At 35.7% G+C, this 18,406-nt stretch overlaps 1 protein-coding gene across 4 annotated transcripts in view; it reads right to left on the reverse strand.

Annotated features, from left to right (window-relative positions):
- Positions 1 to 18,406, reverse strand: part of EPS15 (epidermal growth factor receptor pathway substrate 15) — a 161,210-nt gene that overhangs the window by 112,998 nt on the left and 29,806 nt on the right. For all 4 annotated transcript variants that reach the window (XM_057500206.1, XM_057500205.1, XM_057500204.1 and 1 more), the window contains exons 2-4: positions 5,597 to 5,638; positions 2,485 to 2,574; positions 1,564 to 1,611 (exon numbers count right to left, since the gene is read on the reverse strand). In XM_057500206.1, the coding sequence (XP_057356189.1) occupies positions 1,564 to 1,611; positions 2,485 to 2,574; positions 5,597 to 5,638 (180 nt within the window). The remainder of the gene's footprint in view (positions 1 to 1,563; positions 1,612 to 2,484; positions 2,575 to 5,596; positions 5,639 to 18,406) is intronic.

Raw genomic sequence — 18,406 nt, forward strand, 5'->3', positions numbered from 1 at the left:
TGGATGGGCTCTAAATTCTAGTTTTTCTTCTTAAAGCTGTGAGGCCATGGGCAAATTAAAGAAAACTTCTATAAAAGGGGGGCTAATACCTACCTTGCAATGTATTATGACAAACAAAATAAAAACACTTTAGGAAGAAAGCACCTGCTGTCATTTTTGGCACATAAAAACTCAGTAAGTATTGGCCTATTTTCTTTCTTTCATATGTTAATTCAAAAAAGCATCTATTCCTCCAATGCCAACATCAAAGTTTAACTGCAGGCATATAAATCCGGCCACCTGGATAAAATGAAGACAAACTCAACATCCAAAGCCCAGGAATATCAGTGAAGAACTTATCATACCATAAACTCATGAAGATAGGGACATCTATCATGTTCACCTCTTGCATTTCTGAAGCCTTTCTCAAAACAGATCCTCAACAAACATTTGCTGACTGAGTACAGAGCACCCTGGATGCCCATATGAATTTAGTCTTCCTTTTGTCTCAGGTGGACCAAACTGGCCCTTCTGCCCAGAAGCTTCAATGGGGACTACAATCTAGCCCTGAAATCATAATTAAAAGACTCAGTATTCTGACTTTTGGCATTTGATCCTGCTTCAACTATCCCCATAAGGGGGAATTAGCTTTGCATAGCAGTGCTCAGCCAATGTGTCAACATGTAGCAAGTTTGAATTCAACTTTGTAGAACTCTGAAATCAATCCCCAATGAGCAGAACGTGGAAGTACACTGACAGTGTCCAACACCTTAACCACTTTCATGTATTTCTGGGGTTTACTTGTGACCTATAAACCATTTTTCAGTTTACATGTCAGAGGTAAGATCTAGACCAGAGTACTCAGGTTTGATTGCTAAGAGCTTCCTTTCAAATGTACAAGGTAATACCATCTTAGCACTTAACTAATAAAATCCACTTCTATTTATAACCCTGTATATGTAAGAAATTAGTAAGTTACACAGAGCAAAGTCTCTCTGAATGAGAAAAATTAATTCCTTATTATTGTTTGAATGTGTCCCCCTAAAATTCACATGTTGAAATCCTAACCCCCAAAAATAATGGCGGTAGGAGGTAGGGCCTTTGGGAGGTGCTTAAGTCATCAGGGTGGGGCCCTCATAAATGGGATTAATGCCTTATAAAAGAGGGTCCAGAGAGATCCCTAGCCCCTTCTAACATGTGAGGCTACAAGAAGTCTGCAACCTGGAAGAGCACCCTCACCCAACCACGTTGGAAACCTGGTCTCAGATTTCTAGCCTCCAGAATTGTGAGCCATAAATTTCTGCTGTTTGTAAGTCATCCAGTTTGCAATACTTTCTTAGAGTGGCCCGTACAGACTAAGACACTGCAGGACAACTATGTCACCAAACTAACACTAACCTTGGGAATTAGCTACTTAAATGTCTACTGATTGAAAATATTTTCATTATTGAAACACTTGCCCTTGCAAAACCCTAATGTTGGTGAGAATTAGTCTAAAACTTAGTCTAAAACTACATAAAACTGCTGGCTATTTTTCATTCTGAATCATTCAAAAAACTTGTCATATGAATCTCTGAATCTTACTTGTTTGTTCAGGATACCTTTGCCATCTGTGTCAGCTAAATCCCAAATCTGAAATTTAGAGAAAAAAATAGTATCAACCTGTATTTTAAACAAAAATCATCTTAAATATAAATTAAATCCCTGCAATTTATAACCTCTTGGTAGTCAGATTTAAGAAGAATTAAAAGAAGAAAGAAACTTTAAAGATCATTTAGTGCAACCCTACATAAATACACTCAGGTTCAGCGAGGAGAAGTGCTTCCTCGGGAACATCCAAGGCACCAGAGGAAGAACTTAAACCCAGGCTATGACTTCCAGTCTGACGCCTCCTCCTAACCCAAGCTCTCACTCCAAATCCAATGTTCCTTCTGCTAAAACATACTACCTTGATTTTAGATATTTTATTTCTTATGGGCACGTTGAAATAGCCAATATTTATTTGTGAATAAATTATCATAATGATCATTTTTCAGGACTTGAATACATAACAATGTCATATATAGGGATTCACCAGGAGATCAGTTCAGGAGAGGGACTTTCCACCTCTTTGAGCTCTGTCCTAAGTCTCTCATCCCCCACTCTATTCACCACATATTAAACACATTTAGAGACAGTTACAATAGAGGAAGTAGGGATAGAGCCAAGTCTCTGAGTGGGTGCAAGTTCCCAGTCTGCACTGTTTTTCCCCACAATACCCAAATGTACTATTATTTCCTCATTTCTTCCTACTAAAGAGTAATGTTTTCTAAAAATCTGAAAAACACCTTACTTTTCAAAAGGGTAAATCACTAGACTCCAAGTTCCCTCCATCACATCACTGTAACTGGTTTATGACTCAGTTATAACTTCTAAGTTTCTTGATGGTATCTTTCTGAATTTGCATCCAATTTATCAATACTACTAAATATTCATTATAATCTAGCTATAATGAACAGATACTACCTTCCCAAGTATTAAGTCTGGAAGCCCTGATTTTTTCAGGAAAACAGCAGCATCAGAAGCTAATACTCTTCCAGCATTGCCAGTATCAACCTGAAAAGATACAAACTGTAAATTAACAATAAACCCAAAGACAAATTTTCATCATTTATCTGCCTTCCTCCCTGTGATCTGAAACTGCCTTTTTTCAAAAAGGGAGTGGGAATCCTTTGAGCAACAAAGGCCAAGGAATATGTGGAGAGCCATATAGAATACATCTAGACAGCATTGGCAATTTACAAAGTCTTTTTTATCACACCCATTACACAAATGAGAAATTTGAAGCTCAGAGGAAATACAGCAAATTAGCAGAGTCATAAGATTAACACATATCTTCTGACTCCAAGTCTTCTACAGTTGCCATTTAAATTCCAATAAACTTAAATGGCAATAGGAAGAAAAGAGCAGCGTTTCCTTGAGAGGTCTTCTAGCAAATGTGCACAGCTGCATATATCATGTTTTTTCAAACATCTTTAAATCAGTAACTTCTGCTTTTATGCTGACTCTTAGAAACTGCAACACTAAAGAAAAAAAAAGCCAAAGCAATATCACCTCTAGAACCAGCCGTGATCCCGTAATAAACTTAAAAAACCATTTTTAAAACTGTTTAGTTTCTAAAGCACGTCAAGGGAAACATCATTTTAACTAATGGAGACCTTCCTTTAAGGCAGAATGAGATCACAAAGAGCAGGAAAACAGTTCAAAAAAATAGTGACTCTCACTTCTGTAAAGATTTCCTAAAGTTCTACTTGGAAAAATGAAAAGTAAATTTTAGAAAGTCATGGGAAAGATAACATGATGCTAAGATACTGTATGCTAGCTGTTTTTCCAGGTTAGTTAAAAGATTAAGTGTGCTATAAACATGTACAAAACATTCCAGACAGGCCAATCCAAGCAAAGAAGCAAAAGAGAAATCCTTTCTTTCAAGTTCTAGAACACAGGATAAATCAGGCACTCAGCAAAGAAGAAAGAATTGCCCAATCCAAATTTGGGGTAATAGGGAAGTACAAAAAGGGTTGGGAAACGTGTCTCTAGAATTCTCTAGAACTCCTTTTCTTACCCATTCCTGGACCAGGGTGGGTGAAAAAAGGAACACTTGCCTACAGTATAGCCTAAATACAGAGGCACTCAGAAAAACACTAATTAAATTTTATGAAATGTTTATGTACTGTACGCCAATAAAGAATTTTACGATCTTCCATTCTTATGGTTACTACAATAAACACAGCCATTTAATCTGTCATCTCCAATCAGTTTCTGTTGTATTTTCATGCTTGCCTAAAGGCTCTGCCATAAGCTGCAGACTACAATCTGTATCTTCAACAAAGAAAGGCAGTCTCAGAGCCTCATGGAAAGTACCATACCACCTACTCTGAATTATGACAACTTAAAAACAGACTTTTGGGTAAAGACTTCTGAACTGACATTACTTAGACAACTTTCAGTAACCAGGGTCTACAAAACTGTAGACTATACTGGCAGACTAAGTCAGAATTTCGAAGTCTATGCAGTCCGGTAGTAGATTTTTTTGCGAAAGCAGGCTCCTGTCCTGAGATGTAGGAGAACAAGAACTGCAGCTTGAATTACACAGAACTGAGTGAACTGTTGAAGAAAATTTATAGTTATTTACTTGGAATATTGTTGGTATTATTTTTAATATTCTATATTTTAATGGATATGTGTAAAAGCCTTTTTTCTTCTTACACTATCACTAACTCTCAGTTTAGTGGGCTCTGCTTTTGTAAACTGAATGAAACAGTTTTCAATGGTATCTGAATTCAAAAAAAATCCTTTTAACTGAGTGTCCTTACTTTTTATGGCAATATAGTTATTATGTAGGTTCAGTAACAATTTGTTCTCTTATTTATCAGGATATAATTGAGTCCACTGATTGTGCAAAACAAGGCCTCATTTGAAAATGACTCTTTTACTAAGACAGAACAAGCCACTACTAAGGAAAAAGGATTGACTTTATGTGGAGCTGATGTCTACAAAGACCTCCCAAGAAAACTGACAAGCAACCTGCTTTATAATGTCCCAGCCTCTCAGGCAATGAAGCAAGATCACTTAGTAGGCTAGGAACCTTAGCAGATATGAGAAACCTTGGATGAGATAAACTTACTCTAATTTATATATACTGCAGGTAAAATGTGGGGAAGAAAATTTCTACGGTTTGGTCCTAGCCTCAAGATAAACGAACAAATAACAAAAGGTTTAAAAAGTATAATCTGACATTCTTTAGAAATTTTAGGCAGAAATGAATTCTCTAGCCTTAGAAGTTGTTAAATAGTGAGTGTATGGCTCTAGATTTGGAAGTCATACCCAAGAGGTGCTTCAATGGTTCGCCAATACTTTTTGCAACTATATAGACAGACAGATCAAATTCAATGAGACTAGCCTTTTCTGTAATCATGATCACAAGATGAGGCAACTTTACAGAAAACTGATTCAATATTTGGAAAAAGGCAAACAATATTGCCTCAGAAGATTATCTAATCTATAAATGCACCCTTGACTGACTTTCCATTGCTGAGGCTATTTCACATCCTGTAGGGTTAGAAGTTAAATTATAGAAAATGGATAGCATGTAAATGATTCCTGTCCATACCAATGATGTGAATTTTGTCTGGTGGAGAATGTAAATCTCTGTAATTCATAATTTCTATTTTATATCTTATTCTCTCAATAATGAATAAGTTGAATAAAATCCTTGACACATGTTCATTTTATACTTGTATGATAGTCATGGTTTTAACTTTGCGAAAATTAAACTTCAGTAAGTCTTATAAACAACATAACAGCAATTCCTATTTGGCTTATAAATTAATTTGGATATTTTTATCTGATGAATACATCTAATGTTTACAGATTTTTAAAGATAGATATAGATATATAAGACAACTAAGTATTCAGGCTTAATTATCTTTCCTTCATGTTTTTGAAAGCTCATGTAAGCATTATGTACTCAAAGCAGGAGGTTATTTATTCAGTTGGCTGGTAATCTGCATGAATACAATCGAGAATTAAAAGTATATCTTATATTCAATCTAGAAAGACAAAGAAATAAAAATCTTACCTGTCTATAGTATTTTTCATATACAGGATTCCCACTCGATAACTAAAATAAATAAATAAATAAATAAATAAATATTAAATGCTATTCAGTAACTTGTTTTGTTGCATTCAAATTCATTCAAAAGATCTGAGAAACAAAGATAAATAAAATTAAAACATCCTTGATTTCAAAAAAGTTGGTTTTGTTTCTTTGGCAAGGGTAGTGAATAAAGGCAGCCATATGGATTACTAAAGAGAACCAAGCAAACAAGAAATAAAACAAGAATTTTTAAATTATATTTGACATTAGAACTCTTCCTCATGCAAAATTTTACCCAGAAACCCAACACGTAACAAACTGGGGTGAAATGCTTTGGTTAAAGACAGTTGAAAGGCCCAAATTCTTAGGCATTCATTCTCTCTACCCAAATAAATACACAAACTGATATACAAAAAGATGTTATTGATACCATCAGATCTGAAATGCTTGTAGGCAGAGAGTGCCATTCAATTTATACTACAATTCAAAGGGTTCCTTGGTCAGCTAATGGATAGATTCATTACCTTGTCTAAAAGGCAGCTTAGGAGTATCAATGTTCGAAGGCTCAGGTTCACCTGCACATGAAAGTGTACGAGTATTCTAGAACCAGGAAGGGAGTCCAGGAAAGCTTCATGGGGTGACATCAGTTCAGGAATGTGAAGTATTGGGCAGGGGTTATTCTACACAGAGGTAACAGCACGCACAAAGGCATGTAAGTTATAGAAAGCTCTGTTAATGTTTGAAAAGAAGAGCAAGGAACTCTAATTGTAACAGGAATTGGAGATAAGGTTGTGAAATTTTGTAGAAGACAACTTATGGAGGGCTTCATCTGGCATGGTAAAAATAAAGAAAGTAAGGATGGAAAAAGAGAACAAATTCAAGAAAGTTATTAACTTAGTATTAGTTCTAGGTGATTCTTTATATCTGAAGAGGGAAAGTAGAATGGAATGTAGCAGGCAACTTACGAAATAATTTTAATGGCCCAGTAGAAGACTTGAACACTGACAATGACAGAAAAGAATGGTATAGTCTGAAGAAAAGTTTGTAAGATAGATTTGACAGGGCTCATTAAGTAGAAAAGGGGGCAGGGAAGTTTTAGTCAGAAGTGCAAAGATAAGCAGGGGGAAAATATTCAAGTATCAAGGTTGCTCCTATAGTCTTAATGGGTACAAAACTAGATTAAGAAACCAACATTCATTGAGTGCCTACTCTGAGAACACATTATGCTAACTGCTTTATAAATACTACTGTACTAAACCTTTGTGAGCCACATGCTCAACCCAATTGGCAAATGAGGAAACTAGGTGTAAGGGTTAATTTTATGTGTCAGTTTGGCTAGGCTAACCCAGTTGTTTGGTCAAACACCAGTCTAGATGTTACTATCAAGGTATTTTTTAGATGTGATTAACATGTAAGTCAATAGGCTTTGAATACAACAGGTTACCTTCCATGTCCGTGGACCTCATCCAATCAGTTGAAGACTTTAAGAGAAAAGACTAATGTCCCACAAAGAAGGAATTCTGCCTCCAGAATGCCTTCAGACTCACCTGTAACATCAATTTTTCCCTGGGTCCCTGTAAATTTTGTACTTGCCAGCCTCCACAATCACATGAGCCAATTTCTTAAGATTCATCAATCAGCGTGTGTATATATCCTATTGTTTCTATTTCTCTGGAGAACCCTAATACACCTAGTCTGAGGGAGGTCGCTTGTCCAAGTTTTACATAGCAAGGCTGGACTTTAAAGCTGTTCTATCCCATTTCATGCTCCTTCACAATACCATGCTACTTCTTATATGCCCTGGGTTGCTCAGGACAGCCTTGATTTATAGTATTGTCCCATTATGTCATCTAATTTGCCATTTGTCTCGATTCCCATTTTCTTTTTTTCCTTTTTTTCTTTATTGAAGCATTGTTGACATACAATCTTGTATTCGTTTCAAGTATATAATACAGTGATTCAACAGTTACCCATATTATTAAATCTTATCTGTCAATATAGGAAGATGTTAAGGAATCATTGACTATATCCTCCATGCTGTACTACTATCTCCATGACAAACTTACAGTATGATTGAGAACTTCTGTGCCCCTTTTATCCCCCTCACCCTCCTCACCCACCCACCCCAACCTCCCCGACGGTAACCACCAGTCACTTCTCAGTGTCCATGGGTCTACTGTTATTTTGTTCATTTTGTTTTGTTTTGTTTTGTTTTTAGATTCCACAAATAAGTGAAATCATATGGTATTTGTCTTTCTCTGCCAACATATTTCATTTAGCATAATAACCTCTAAGTCCATTCATGTGGTTGCAAATGGCAGATTTCTTTTTTTATGGCTGAATAGTCCATTGTGTATACATACCACATCTTCTATATATATTCAGCTATTGATGGAGATTTCTCACTTTCTTAAATGAACTATTGTTATTAATCACTACATTAAAATAAACCAAGATGGATGTAGTACACCTCTACTGTATACATCTAACTTCTGGCCAAGGTATTAACTAGTAGCATGTAAGTGTTTTAACCACTTGAACAAGTAATGAAACCTGAAAGAGGACTAGGGATAATTACATCTTTTCCTGATTCTTCACAGATAACAACATGACTAACACCTTCTTTTCAACGACAGCACGCAGAAGACTCATTGAAAGGTATCCTCACACACAAGCAACCACGGGCAATTAATTCCTTATAGTCTTGAAAGATAGTGGAAGAAGTATTTGACACTGATGCTCCTGCTGCATATCTGGCATGCTAATCAGTGCAGTGACATATCCAGTGACCTGCAGCATACACCAGGCCACTGGCCAGTTAAGACAATGGGAAATTACAGGTTAGGTGCAAATGAAGTATGTGCAAGGTGTCAATAAATAGTCTGAAAACTCTTGAGGTGTTTTCGTGGTTTTGTCATTTATTGTGTGGGATAATTCTCCAACTGTTGATTTATTTTGTTATTTGGCAATAAATTTTTATTATCTAATAAGCCATTTCAAGAGCAATGAGCTAAAAGAAGAAACTGCATGTTTACAAAAATTAAGTACTGAATTTTCACTTCCCTAGAAAATGGACACAGGCAATTTGCATAAAACTTTTGAGGCTTATTTCTACTTACCATGGCACTTTAATAATATCATTAATGAATTATCTGCAACTGTCAAAATCTACAAATGTACTGATATATCCACAGTTAAAACTTAAAATGGTATTGAATACAAAAATATTTTAAGATGGCAATATGTGTGCTCTACTTGCAACCTGTCATCAGATTTTAAATGCTGGAATCTGTAATAGTGACTTTATAACAAGTTCTGTAAAAATTGGTTGCATATTATTTAAAATCAGCTGGACATCTTCAATCAAAATTAAAGTTCAATGAATAAAGTTCAAAAAAAACTTTAGCTTTTGAAGCCTTTAGCAAATATCAATTATTATAAACAAAGTTTACCAAGACATTGAAGCATATCCCTAAAGCACAGGAAGAACTAAATAAATTAAATGATGACAGCTCAAATAATATACAAGAATTAATTTTGAAATTCTATAATTACACTTGGTAATGAATTATAGTTTCATCAAAAACAATCTTCCTATTTTTAACTAGATATATTATATTCTGCACTGGAATTAAATGAAATAACAGAAAGCCTAAATTTAGTGGAACATGTAAAATAATCATAAATAGGCACAATTTATATGAAATCATTTGTCTTATAAAAGTATTTGTCAAAGAGAGTACCTTTAACAGAGGCAAGAAGACACAGTCTGTGAAAATATTGGGGCTGATAAATTTTTAGTTTTCAATAAGAAAAAAATTAGAATTAGGAGTATTCTGCACTTAGCAAAATTTTTCCAGAGCTAACTAGGTACATCACAACATATACAGAGTATATTAGTAATTAAAAATACTACTGGTTATAGACAAGTCAATAGTTAAGAGTTAACAACCACAAACAATAAAATGTAACTGAAAAGTACTGCAGTTTTATGAAAATATTAAAACTAGTTAAACTTTGTTGGAAAATAGTTACATTGTTCAGCAAAGTATTAGTGACTCAATATTAGAAACAAGTATGGCTAATAAACTGATATTACTACCAAGAATAACTATCCTGTTTGTATTTTTTAATATTCTGATAATCATTGTAAAGACTTTAATTGTTGAACTACAGACAAATGTTTTAGGAAATTTTATTTTTGAAATCAGACTTTGAATAGAACTACTTTACTGATCTCCATGTAATAAAACATTTTGATGGCCAAAAAAATTAATATTTCGGAAAACTTTTAGAATTTTAATATTTGTGGTGTCCCTTTCACTTTCAAAAATGTCCTGGTTTGAATGAAAAATTATGTATTTACTTACAGACAAGGATGTACTTTGCTAGAGAAAGCAAATGGAATATATTCCATCAATAATGAAAGGTTAATTTTTAAAGACAATTCAGTTGAATTTTTAGTACTCAGAAAAAAAGTATCCTCATATATAGTAAGAAATTCTGAGCTCCAAACTGTACTATATTAATCACCGCATTGCAGACTCACTGGTTACTACATAAACACATTTGAGAAAGCACTAGCTCACTTAAGTGTTCTAAAGTACACCCTGTGCTGATTACTATGCAAATACGAAACAGCTAAGTGAGAATGGAAAAAGCCATCCAAACTGCCAATTCACTTAAGCAAGATGACCAAACAGTGGTTTTTTTTACTGAAATATGATCATTTTAGATCCCCACCCCTGCAAACCCATACTGAATACAGAGAAAAAAATCCTGAAAGGAATAGTTAAAATGTAACATAAAATGGATAATGAGATTATAAATGATTTTCACATTCTTCTTTGTACTATTCTGTATTCTCTGAAAATGTTTTTATAAATATCTCCTGCTTTTATTTAGAATTAAAAAATAAAGCAATTTTCAATTTGGGGAAAAACATAAAAGTCCAAAAATTTGAATTCAGTATGTAAATTCCTTCTTTAACAAATAGTACCCCCAAGCTTTAACTGGATATGTAGACCAGATTAAACCTAGCTAGAACTACATTTCCCAGCCTCTCCTGAAATCCCAGTTCTCCTCAATGGAATGTAAAAGGAAATAATGTGTCCATCTCCCAAGCTGTACACCTATAGAAGAGAATGCCTTCTACCTCCAGACCTTCCTCCAGCTAGCCAGAATGCAGATACAGTGGCAGAACTTAGGACGCCTGCCCAGACTGAGAAATGGAAAAAATGGTTGCCAAAAAAAAAAAAAAAAAAAAAAAAAGGAACTAAGTTCCTGACACTATCACAAAGCTCTGTATCAGCCCTATACCACTTACTTTTACTTGTGGGATCTGAACTCTTATTGAAGCCACTGTGATTTTGGCTACAACAAAGACAAAAAAAAAAAAAAAAAAAGGCAGTGAGCAATAAATAAACCTTTGTTACTGTAACATACTGATATTTTGGATTGCTTCTTAGCGCAGTATAATCTAGCAAAAATTAACACAGATAATCTAGCACCAAAGTATACCAGGTAATTTTTTTAAAAAGCATATGAGGTAATTTCTTAAAAAGAGGTCCTGGTTTTATTAGGGAAATTCATAGGTTAATAATAATTTCTTTTTTTTTAATTTTTTAATTTTTTATTTAGGTATTATTGATATACACTCTAATGAAGGTTTCAAATGAAAAAACAATGTGGTTACTACATTTACACATATTATCAAGTCCCTACCCATACCCCAATGCAGTCACTGTCCATCAGTGCAGTAAGATGCCACAGATCCACTATGTGCCTTCTCTGTGCTACACTGTTCTCCCTGTGATCCTCCACACCATGTGTACTAAACATAATACCCCTCAATCCCCTTCTCCCTCCATCCCCACCCCCCCCACACCCCTCCCCTTTGGTAACCACTAGTTCCTTCTTGGAGTCTCTGAGTCTGCTGCTATTTTGTTCCTTCAGTTTTGCTTCGTTGTTATACTCCACAAATGAGGGAAATCATTGTCTTTCTCCGCCTGGCTTATTTCACTGAGCATAATGTCCTCCAGCTTCATCCATGTTGTTGTAAATGGTAGGATATGTTTCTTTCTTATGGCTGAATGGTATTCCATTGTGTATATGTGCCAGCTCTCCTTTATCCATTCATCTACTGATGGACACTTAAGTTGCTTCCATATCTTGGCTATTGTAAATAGTGCTGCAATAAACATAGGGGTGCATATGTCTTTTTGAATCTGAGAAGTTGTATTCTTTGGGTAAATTCCAAGGAGTGGGTTCCCAGGTCAAAAGGTATTTCTATTTTTAGTTTTTTAAGGAACCTCCATATTGCTTTACACAATGGTTGAACAAGCTTACATTCCCACCAGCAGTGTAGGAGGGTTCCCCTTTCTCTGCATCCTCGCCAGCAATTGTTGTTCTTAGTCTTTTTGACGATGGCCATCCTTACTGGTGTGAGGTGATATCTCATTGTGGTTTTAATTTGCATTTCCCTGATGATTAGTGATGTGGAGCACCTTTTCATGTGTCTGTTGGCCATCTGAATCTCTGCTTTGAAGAACTGTCTCTTCACATCCTCTGCCCATTTGTTAATTCGGTTATTTGGTTTTGGGGTGTTGAGGCATGGAAGTTCTTTATATATTTTGGATATAAATCCCTTGTCAGATATGTCATTTACAAATATATTCTCCCATTGTGTAGGATGCCTTTTTGTCCTGTTGATGGTGTCCTTTGCCGTACAGAAACTTTTTAGTTTGATGTAGTCCCATGAGTTCATTTTTGCTTTTGTTTCCCTTGCTCAAAGAGATGTGTTCAGGAAGAAGTTGCTCATGCTTATATTCAGGAGATTTTTGCCTATGTTGTCTTCTAAGACTTTCATGGTTTCATGATTTACATTCAAGTCTTTAATCCATTTCGAGTTTACTTTTGTGTATGGGGTTAAACAATAATCCAGTTTCATTCTCTTCCATGTAGCTGTCCAGTTTTGCCAACACCAGCTGTTGAAGAGGCTGTCATTTCCCCACTGTATGTCCATGGCTCCTTTACCATATATTAATTGACCATATATGCTTGGGTTTATATCAGGGCTCTCTAGTCTGTTCCATTGGTCTGTGGGTATGTTCTTGTGGCAGTACCAAATTGCCTTGATTACTGTGGCTATGTAGTAGAGCTTGAAGTTGGGGAACATAATCCCCCCGGCTTTATTCTTCCTTCTCAGAATTGCTTTGGCTATTCGAGGTCTTTTGTGGTTCCATATGAATTTTAGAACGATTTTCTCTAGTTTGTTGAAGAATGCTGTTGGTATTTTGATAGGAATTGCATTGAATCTATAGATTGCTTTAGGCAGGATGGCCATTTTGACAATATTAATTCTTCCTATCCATGAGCACGGGATGTGTTTCCATTTATTAGTATCTTCTTTAATTTCTCTCATGAGTGTCTTGTAGTTTTCAGAGTATAGGTCTTTCGTTTCCTTGGTTAGGTTTATTCCTAGGTATTTTATTCTTTTTGATGCAATTGTGAATGGAATTGTTTTCCTGATTTCTCTCTCTGCTAGTTCACTGTTGGTGTATAGGAATGCCACAGATTTCTGTGTATCAATTTTGTATCATGCAACTTTGCTGAATTCAGATATTAGGTCTAGTAGTTTTGGAATGGATTCTTTAGAGTTTTTTATGTACAATATCATGTCATATGCAAACAGGGACAGTTTAACTTCTTCCTTGCCAATCTGGATGCCTTTTATTTCTTTGTGTTGTCTGATTGCCGTGGCTAGGACCTCCAGTACTATTTTGAACCGAAGTGGGGAAAGTGGGCATACCTGTCTTGTTCCCAATCTTAAAGGAAAAGCTTTCAGCTTCTCGCTGTTAAGTATAATGTTGGCAGTGAGTTTGTCATATATGGCCTTTATTATGTTGAGGTACTTGCCCTCTATACTTATTTTGTAAGAGAATTTTTATCATGAATGGATGTTGAATTTTGTCAAATGCTTTTTCAGCATCTATGGAGATGATCGTGTGGTTTTTGTCCTTCTTTTTGTTGATGTGGTGGATGATGTTGATGGATTTTCAAATGTTGTACCATCCTTGCATCCCTGGAATAAATCATACTTGATCAAGATAGATGATTTTTTTATGTATTTCTGAATTCAGTTTGCTAATATTTTGTTGAGTATTTTTGCATCTATGTTCATCAGGGATATTGGTCTGCAATTTTCTTTTTTTGTGGTGTCTTTGCCTGTTTTTCTTATTAGAGTGATGTTGGCCTCATAGAATGAGTTTGGAAGTCTTCCCTCCTCTTCTACTCTTTGGAAAACTTTGTCTACACTAAATGTTTGATAAAATTCAGCAGTGAAGCCATCTGCTACAGGAGTTTCATTCTTAAGTAGGTTTTTGATTACCAGTTCAATTTCGTTGCTGGTAATTGGTCTGTTCAGATTTTCTGTTTCTTCCTTGGTCAGCCTTGGAAGGTTGTATTTTTCTAGAAAGTTGTCCATTTCTTCTAGGTTATCCAGTTTGTTAGCATATAAATTTTCATAGTATTCTCTAATAATTATTTGTATTTCTGTGGTGTTTGTAGTGATTTTTCCTTTCTCATTTCTGATTCTGTTTATGCATGTAGACTCTTTTTTTCTTGATAAGTCTGGCTAGGGGTTTATCTATTTTGTTTATTTTCTTGAAGAACCAGCTCTTGCTTTCATTGATTCTTTCTATTGTTTTATTCTTCTTGGTTTTATTTATTTCTGCTCTAATCTTTATTATGTCCCTCCTTCTACTGACTTTAGGCCTCATTTGTTCTTCTTTTCCGAGTTTCATTAATTGTGAGTTTAGACTGCTTATATGGGATTGTTCTTCTTTCCTGAGGTTGGCCTGTATTGCAATATACTTTTCTCTTAACACGGCCTTTGCTGCGTCCCACAGATTTTGCAGGGTTGAATTATTGTTGTCATTTGTCTCCATAGATTCCTTGATCTGATTTTATTTGGTCATTGATCCACTGGTTATTTAGGAGCATGTTGTGAAGCCTGCATGTGTTTGTGGGGTTTTTCATTTTCATTGCATAATTTATTTCTAGTTTCATACCTTTGTGGTCTGAGAAACTGGTTGGTACAATTTCAATGTTTTTGAATTTACTGAGGCTCTTTTTGTGGCCTAGTATGTGGTCTATTCTTGAAAATGTTCCATGTGCACTTGAGAAGAATGTGTATTCTCCTGCTTTTGGGTGTAGAGTTCTGTAGATGTCTGTTAGGTCCATCTGTTTTAATGTGTTGTTCAGTGCTTCTGCCTCCTTACTTATTTTCTGTCTGGTTGATCTGTCCTTCAGAGTGAGTGGAGTGCTGAAGTCTGCTAAAATGAATGCATTGCATTCTATTTCCCCTTTTAATTCTGGTAGTATTTGTTTCACATATGTAGGTGCTCCTGTGTTGGGAGCATAGATATTTATAATGGTTATGTCTTCTTGTTGGATTGACCCCTTTATCATTATGTAATGTCCTTCTTTGTCTCTTGTGACTTTCTTTGTTTTGAAGTCTATTTTGTCTGATACAAGTACTGCAACTTCCACTTTTTTCTCTCTATTAGTTGCATGAAATATCTTTTTCCAACCATTCACTTTTAGTCTGTGTATGTCCTTGGATTTAAAGTGAGTCTCTTGTAGGCAGAAGATAGATGTTTCTTGTTTTTTATCCATTCAGTGACTCTGTGTCTTTTGATTGGTGCATTCAGTCCATTTACATTTAGGGTGATTATCAATAGGTATGTACTTATTGCCATTGCAGACTTTAGATTCTTGGTTACCAAAGGTTCAAGGTTAGTTTCCTTACCATCTAAGATTCTAACTTAACTCACTTAATATGCTTTTACAAACACAATCTAAAGGTTCTTTTCTTTTTCTCCTCCTTTTTCTTTCTCCTCCATTCTTTATATAGAAGGTATCATATTCTGTACTCTTTGTCTATCCCTTGATTGACTTTGGGGATAGTTCATTTAATTTTGCATTTGCTTTGTAATTAGCTGTTCTACTTTCTTTACTGTGGTTTTATTACCTCTGGTGACAGCTATTCAACCTTAGGAACACTTCCATCTATAGCAGTCCCTTCAAAATACACTGTAGAGATGGTTTGTGGGAGGCAAATTCTCTCAGCTTTTGCTTATCTGGAAATGGTTCAATCCCTCCTTCAAATTTAAATGATAATCTTGTTGGATGAAGTAATATTGGTTTGAGACCCTTCTGCTTCATTGTGTTAAATACATCATGCCACTCCCTTCTGGCCTGTAATGTTTCTGCTGAGAAGTCTGATGATAGGCTGATGGGCTTTCCTTTGTATGTGATCTTATTTCTATCTCTGGCTGCTTTTAGTAGTCTGTCCTTATCCTTGATCTTTGACATTTTAATTACTATGTGTGTTGGTGTTGTCTTCCTTGGGGCCCTTGTGTTGGGAGATCTGTGCATCTCCATGGCCTGAGAAACTATCTCCTTCCCTAGATTGGGGAAGTTTTCAGCAATTACCTCCTCAAAGACACTTTCTATCCCTTTCTCTCTCTTCTTCTTCTTCTAGTACCCCTCTAATGCAAATATTGTTCCGTTTGGATTGTTCACACAGTTCTCTCAATATTCTTTCATTCTTAGAGATCCTTTTTTCTCTCTGTGCCTCAGCTGCTTTGTATTCCTCTTCTCTGGTTTCTATTTAATTTATCATCTCCTCCACCGTATCTAATCTGCTTTTAATACCCTCCACTGTGCTCTTCAATGATTGGATCTCTGACCGGAATTCATTCCTGAGTTCTTGAATATCTTTCCCTATCTCCATGAGCATGTTAATGATTTTTATTTTGAACTCCCTTTCAGGAAGAGTCATGAGGTCCATGTCATCTTTCTCTGGAGTTATATTAATTTTACTTTGAACCAGGTTCCTTTGGCATTTCATATTTGTATTGGCACCCTCTAGTGTCCCGAAGCTCTTCTCTCTGGAGCTGCTTAGCCCCTCACGAGAGTATCATGAAAGCACCATGAAATGTAGGTTTGTGCTCCCAGAGCATTTCTCTGGAGTTAGGTATTCAGCAGCCCCAGGCCTCCACTCCCTTCCTGCTCCGTTTCTCTTCCTCCCGCCACTGACCTGGGGTGGGGGAAGTGCTTGGGTCCCACCGGGCCACAGCTTTGGTATGTTACCCTGTTCCATGAGGTCTCTTTTCTCCAGCTGTATGCAGTCTGGCACAGTCCTCTTTCCTGTTGCTCTTTCAGGGTTAGTTGTATTAATTATATTTTCATATTATATGTGGTTTTAGAAGGAAGCCTCTGTCTCACCTCTCATGCTGCCATCTTTAATCCCATCAATAATAATTTCAAGAGTTGCTTCAATCTCATTTTTTGGGAGGCTACCTGTGGGTGAAATGCTAGATTACCTGATTTTGAGAGTCTGATTTCACAGTGCACAAAATGACCTGAAGCTTTTAATAGTATCAGGTTTATTATTAGTGGTTATAGTACAATGTGGGGAAAGGTAAACCAAGAGAGACATGCTCTAAATCTAATGCTAATCTCTTTTTCCTTAATCACAAAGGTCATATGATACAAAGAATAGCCAGTGAATAAATTAATAAAATGGACAGGAAAGTAGGCATTAATATAAATGAGTAGCATGAAAAATCTCTGTGATGGAAGAATTCTTCAATTGTGGTTATAGTTACATGAATCTACATACAATAAAATTGTGTAGGCATACATTATGGACATACAAACACAAATTGGTTCTATAAAACTGACATTTGAATAAGGTCTGTGAATTGTGCCAATTTGATTTCCTAGTTTTAGTACTGTATTATAGTTACATGAAGCGTTACAGTTAGAGACAATGGGGTGAAGGGAATATGCTGTCTGTTCATATCCTCCACCCATTTTTTAATAGGATTTTTGCTTTTTGGGTGTTGAGGCATGTGAGTTCTTTATATATTTTGGATGTTAACCCCTTGTCGGATATGTCATTTACAAATACATTCTCCCATACTATAGGATGCCCTTTTGTTCTGCTGATGGTGTCTTTTGCTGTACAGAAGCTTTTTAGCATGATGTAGTCCCATTTGTTCATTTTTTATTTTGTTTCCTTTGCCCAAGGAGATACGTTCAGGAAAAAGCTGCTCATGTTTATATTCAAGAGATTTTTGCCTGTTATCTTCAAAGAGTTTTATGGTTTCATGACTTACATTCAGGTCTTTGATACATTTTGAGTTTACTTTTGTGTATGAGGTTAGACAATAATCCAGTTTCATTCTCTTCCATGTAGCTGTCCAGTTTTGCCAACACCTGCTGTTGAAGAGGCTGTCATTTCCCCACTGTATATCCACGGCTCCTTTATCATATATTAATTGACCATATATGCTTGGGTTTATATCTGAGCTCTCTAATCTTTTCCATTAATCTATGGGTCTGTTCTTGTGCCAGTACCAAATTGTCTTGATTACCGTGGCTTTGCAGTAGAGCTTGAAGTTGGGGAGTATAATTCCCCCAGTTTTATTCTTCCTTCTCAGGACTGCTTTAGCTATTCGGGGCCTCTCATGGTTCCATATGAATTTTAGAATGATTTGCTCTAGTTTGTTGAAGAATGCTGTTGGTATGTTGGTATTTGCAAAGGTATTGCATTGAATCTGTAGATTACTTTAGGCAGGATGGCCATTTTGACAATATTAATTCTTCCTATCCATGAGCACGGGATGTGTTTTCATTTATTGGTGTCTTCTTTAATTTTTCTCATTTTTCTCTTCTAGTTTTCAGGGTATAGGTCTTTTGCATACTTGGTTAGGTTTATTC

This window comes from Manis pentadactyla, chromosome 4 (assembly GCF_030020395.1).
Source record: "Manis pentadactyla isolate mManPen7 chromosome 4, mManPen7.hap1, whole genome shotgun sequence".
Classification (NCBI taxonomy): Eukaryota; Metazoa; Chordata; class Mammalia; order Pholidota; family Manidae; genus Manis; species Manis pentadactyla.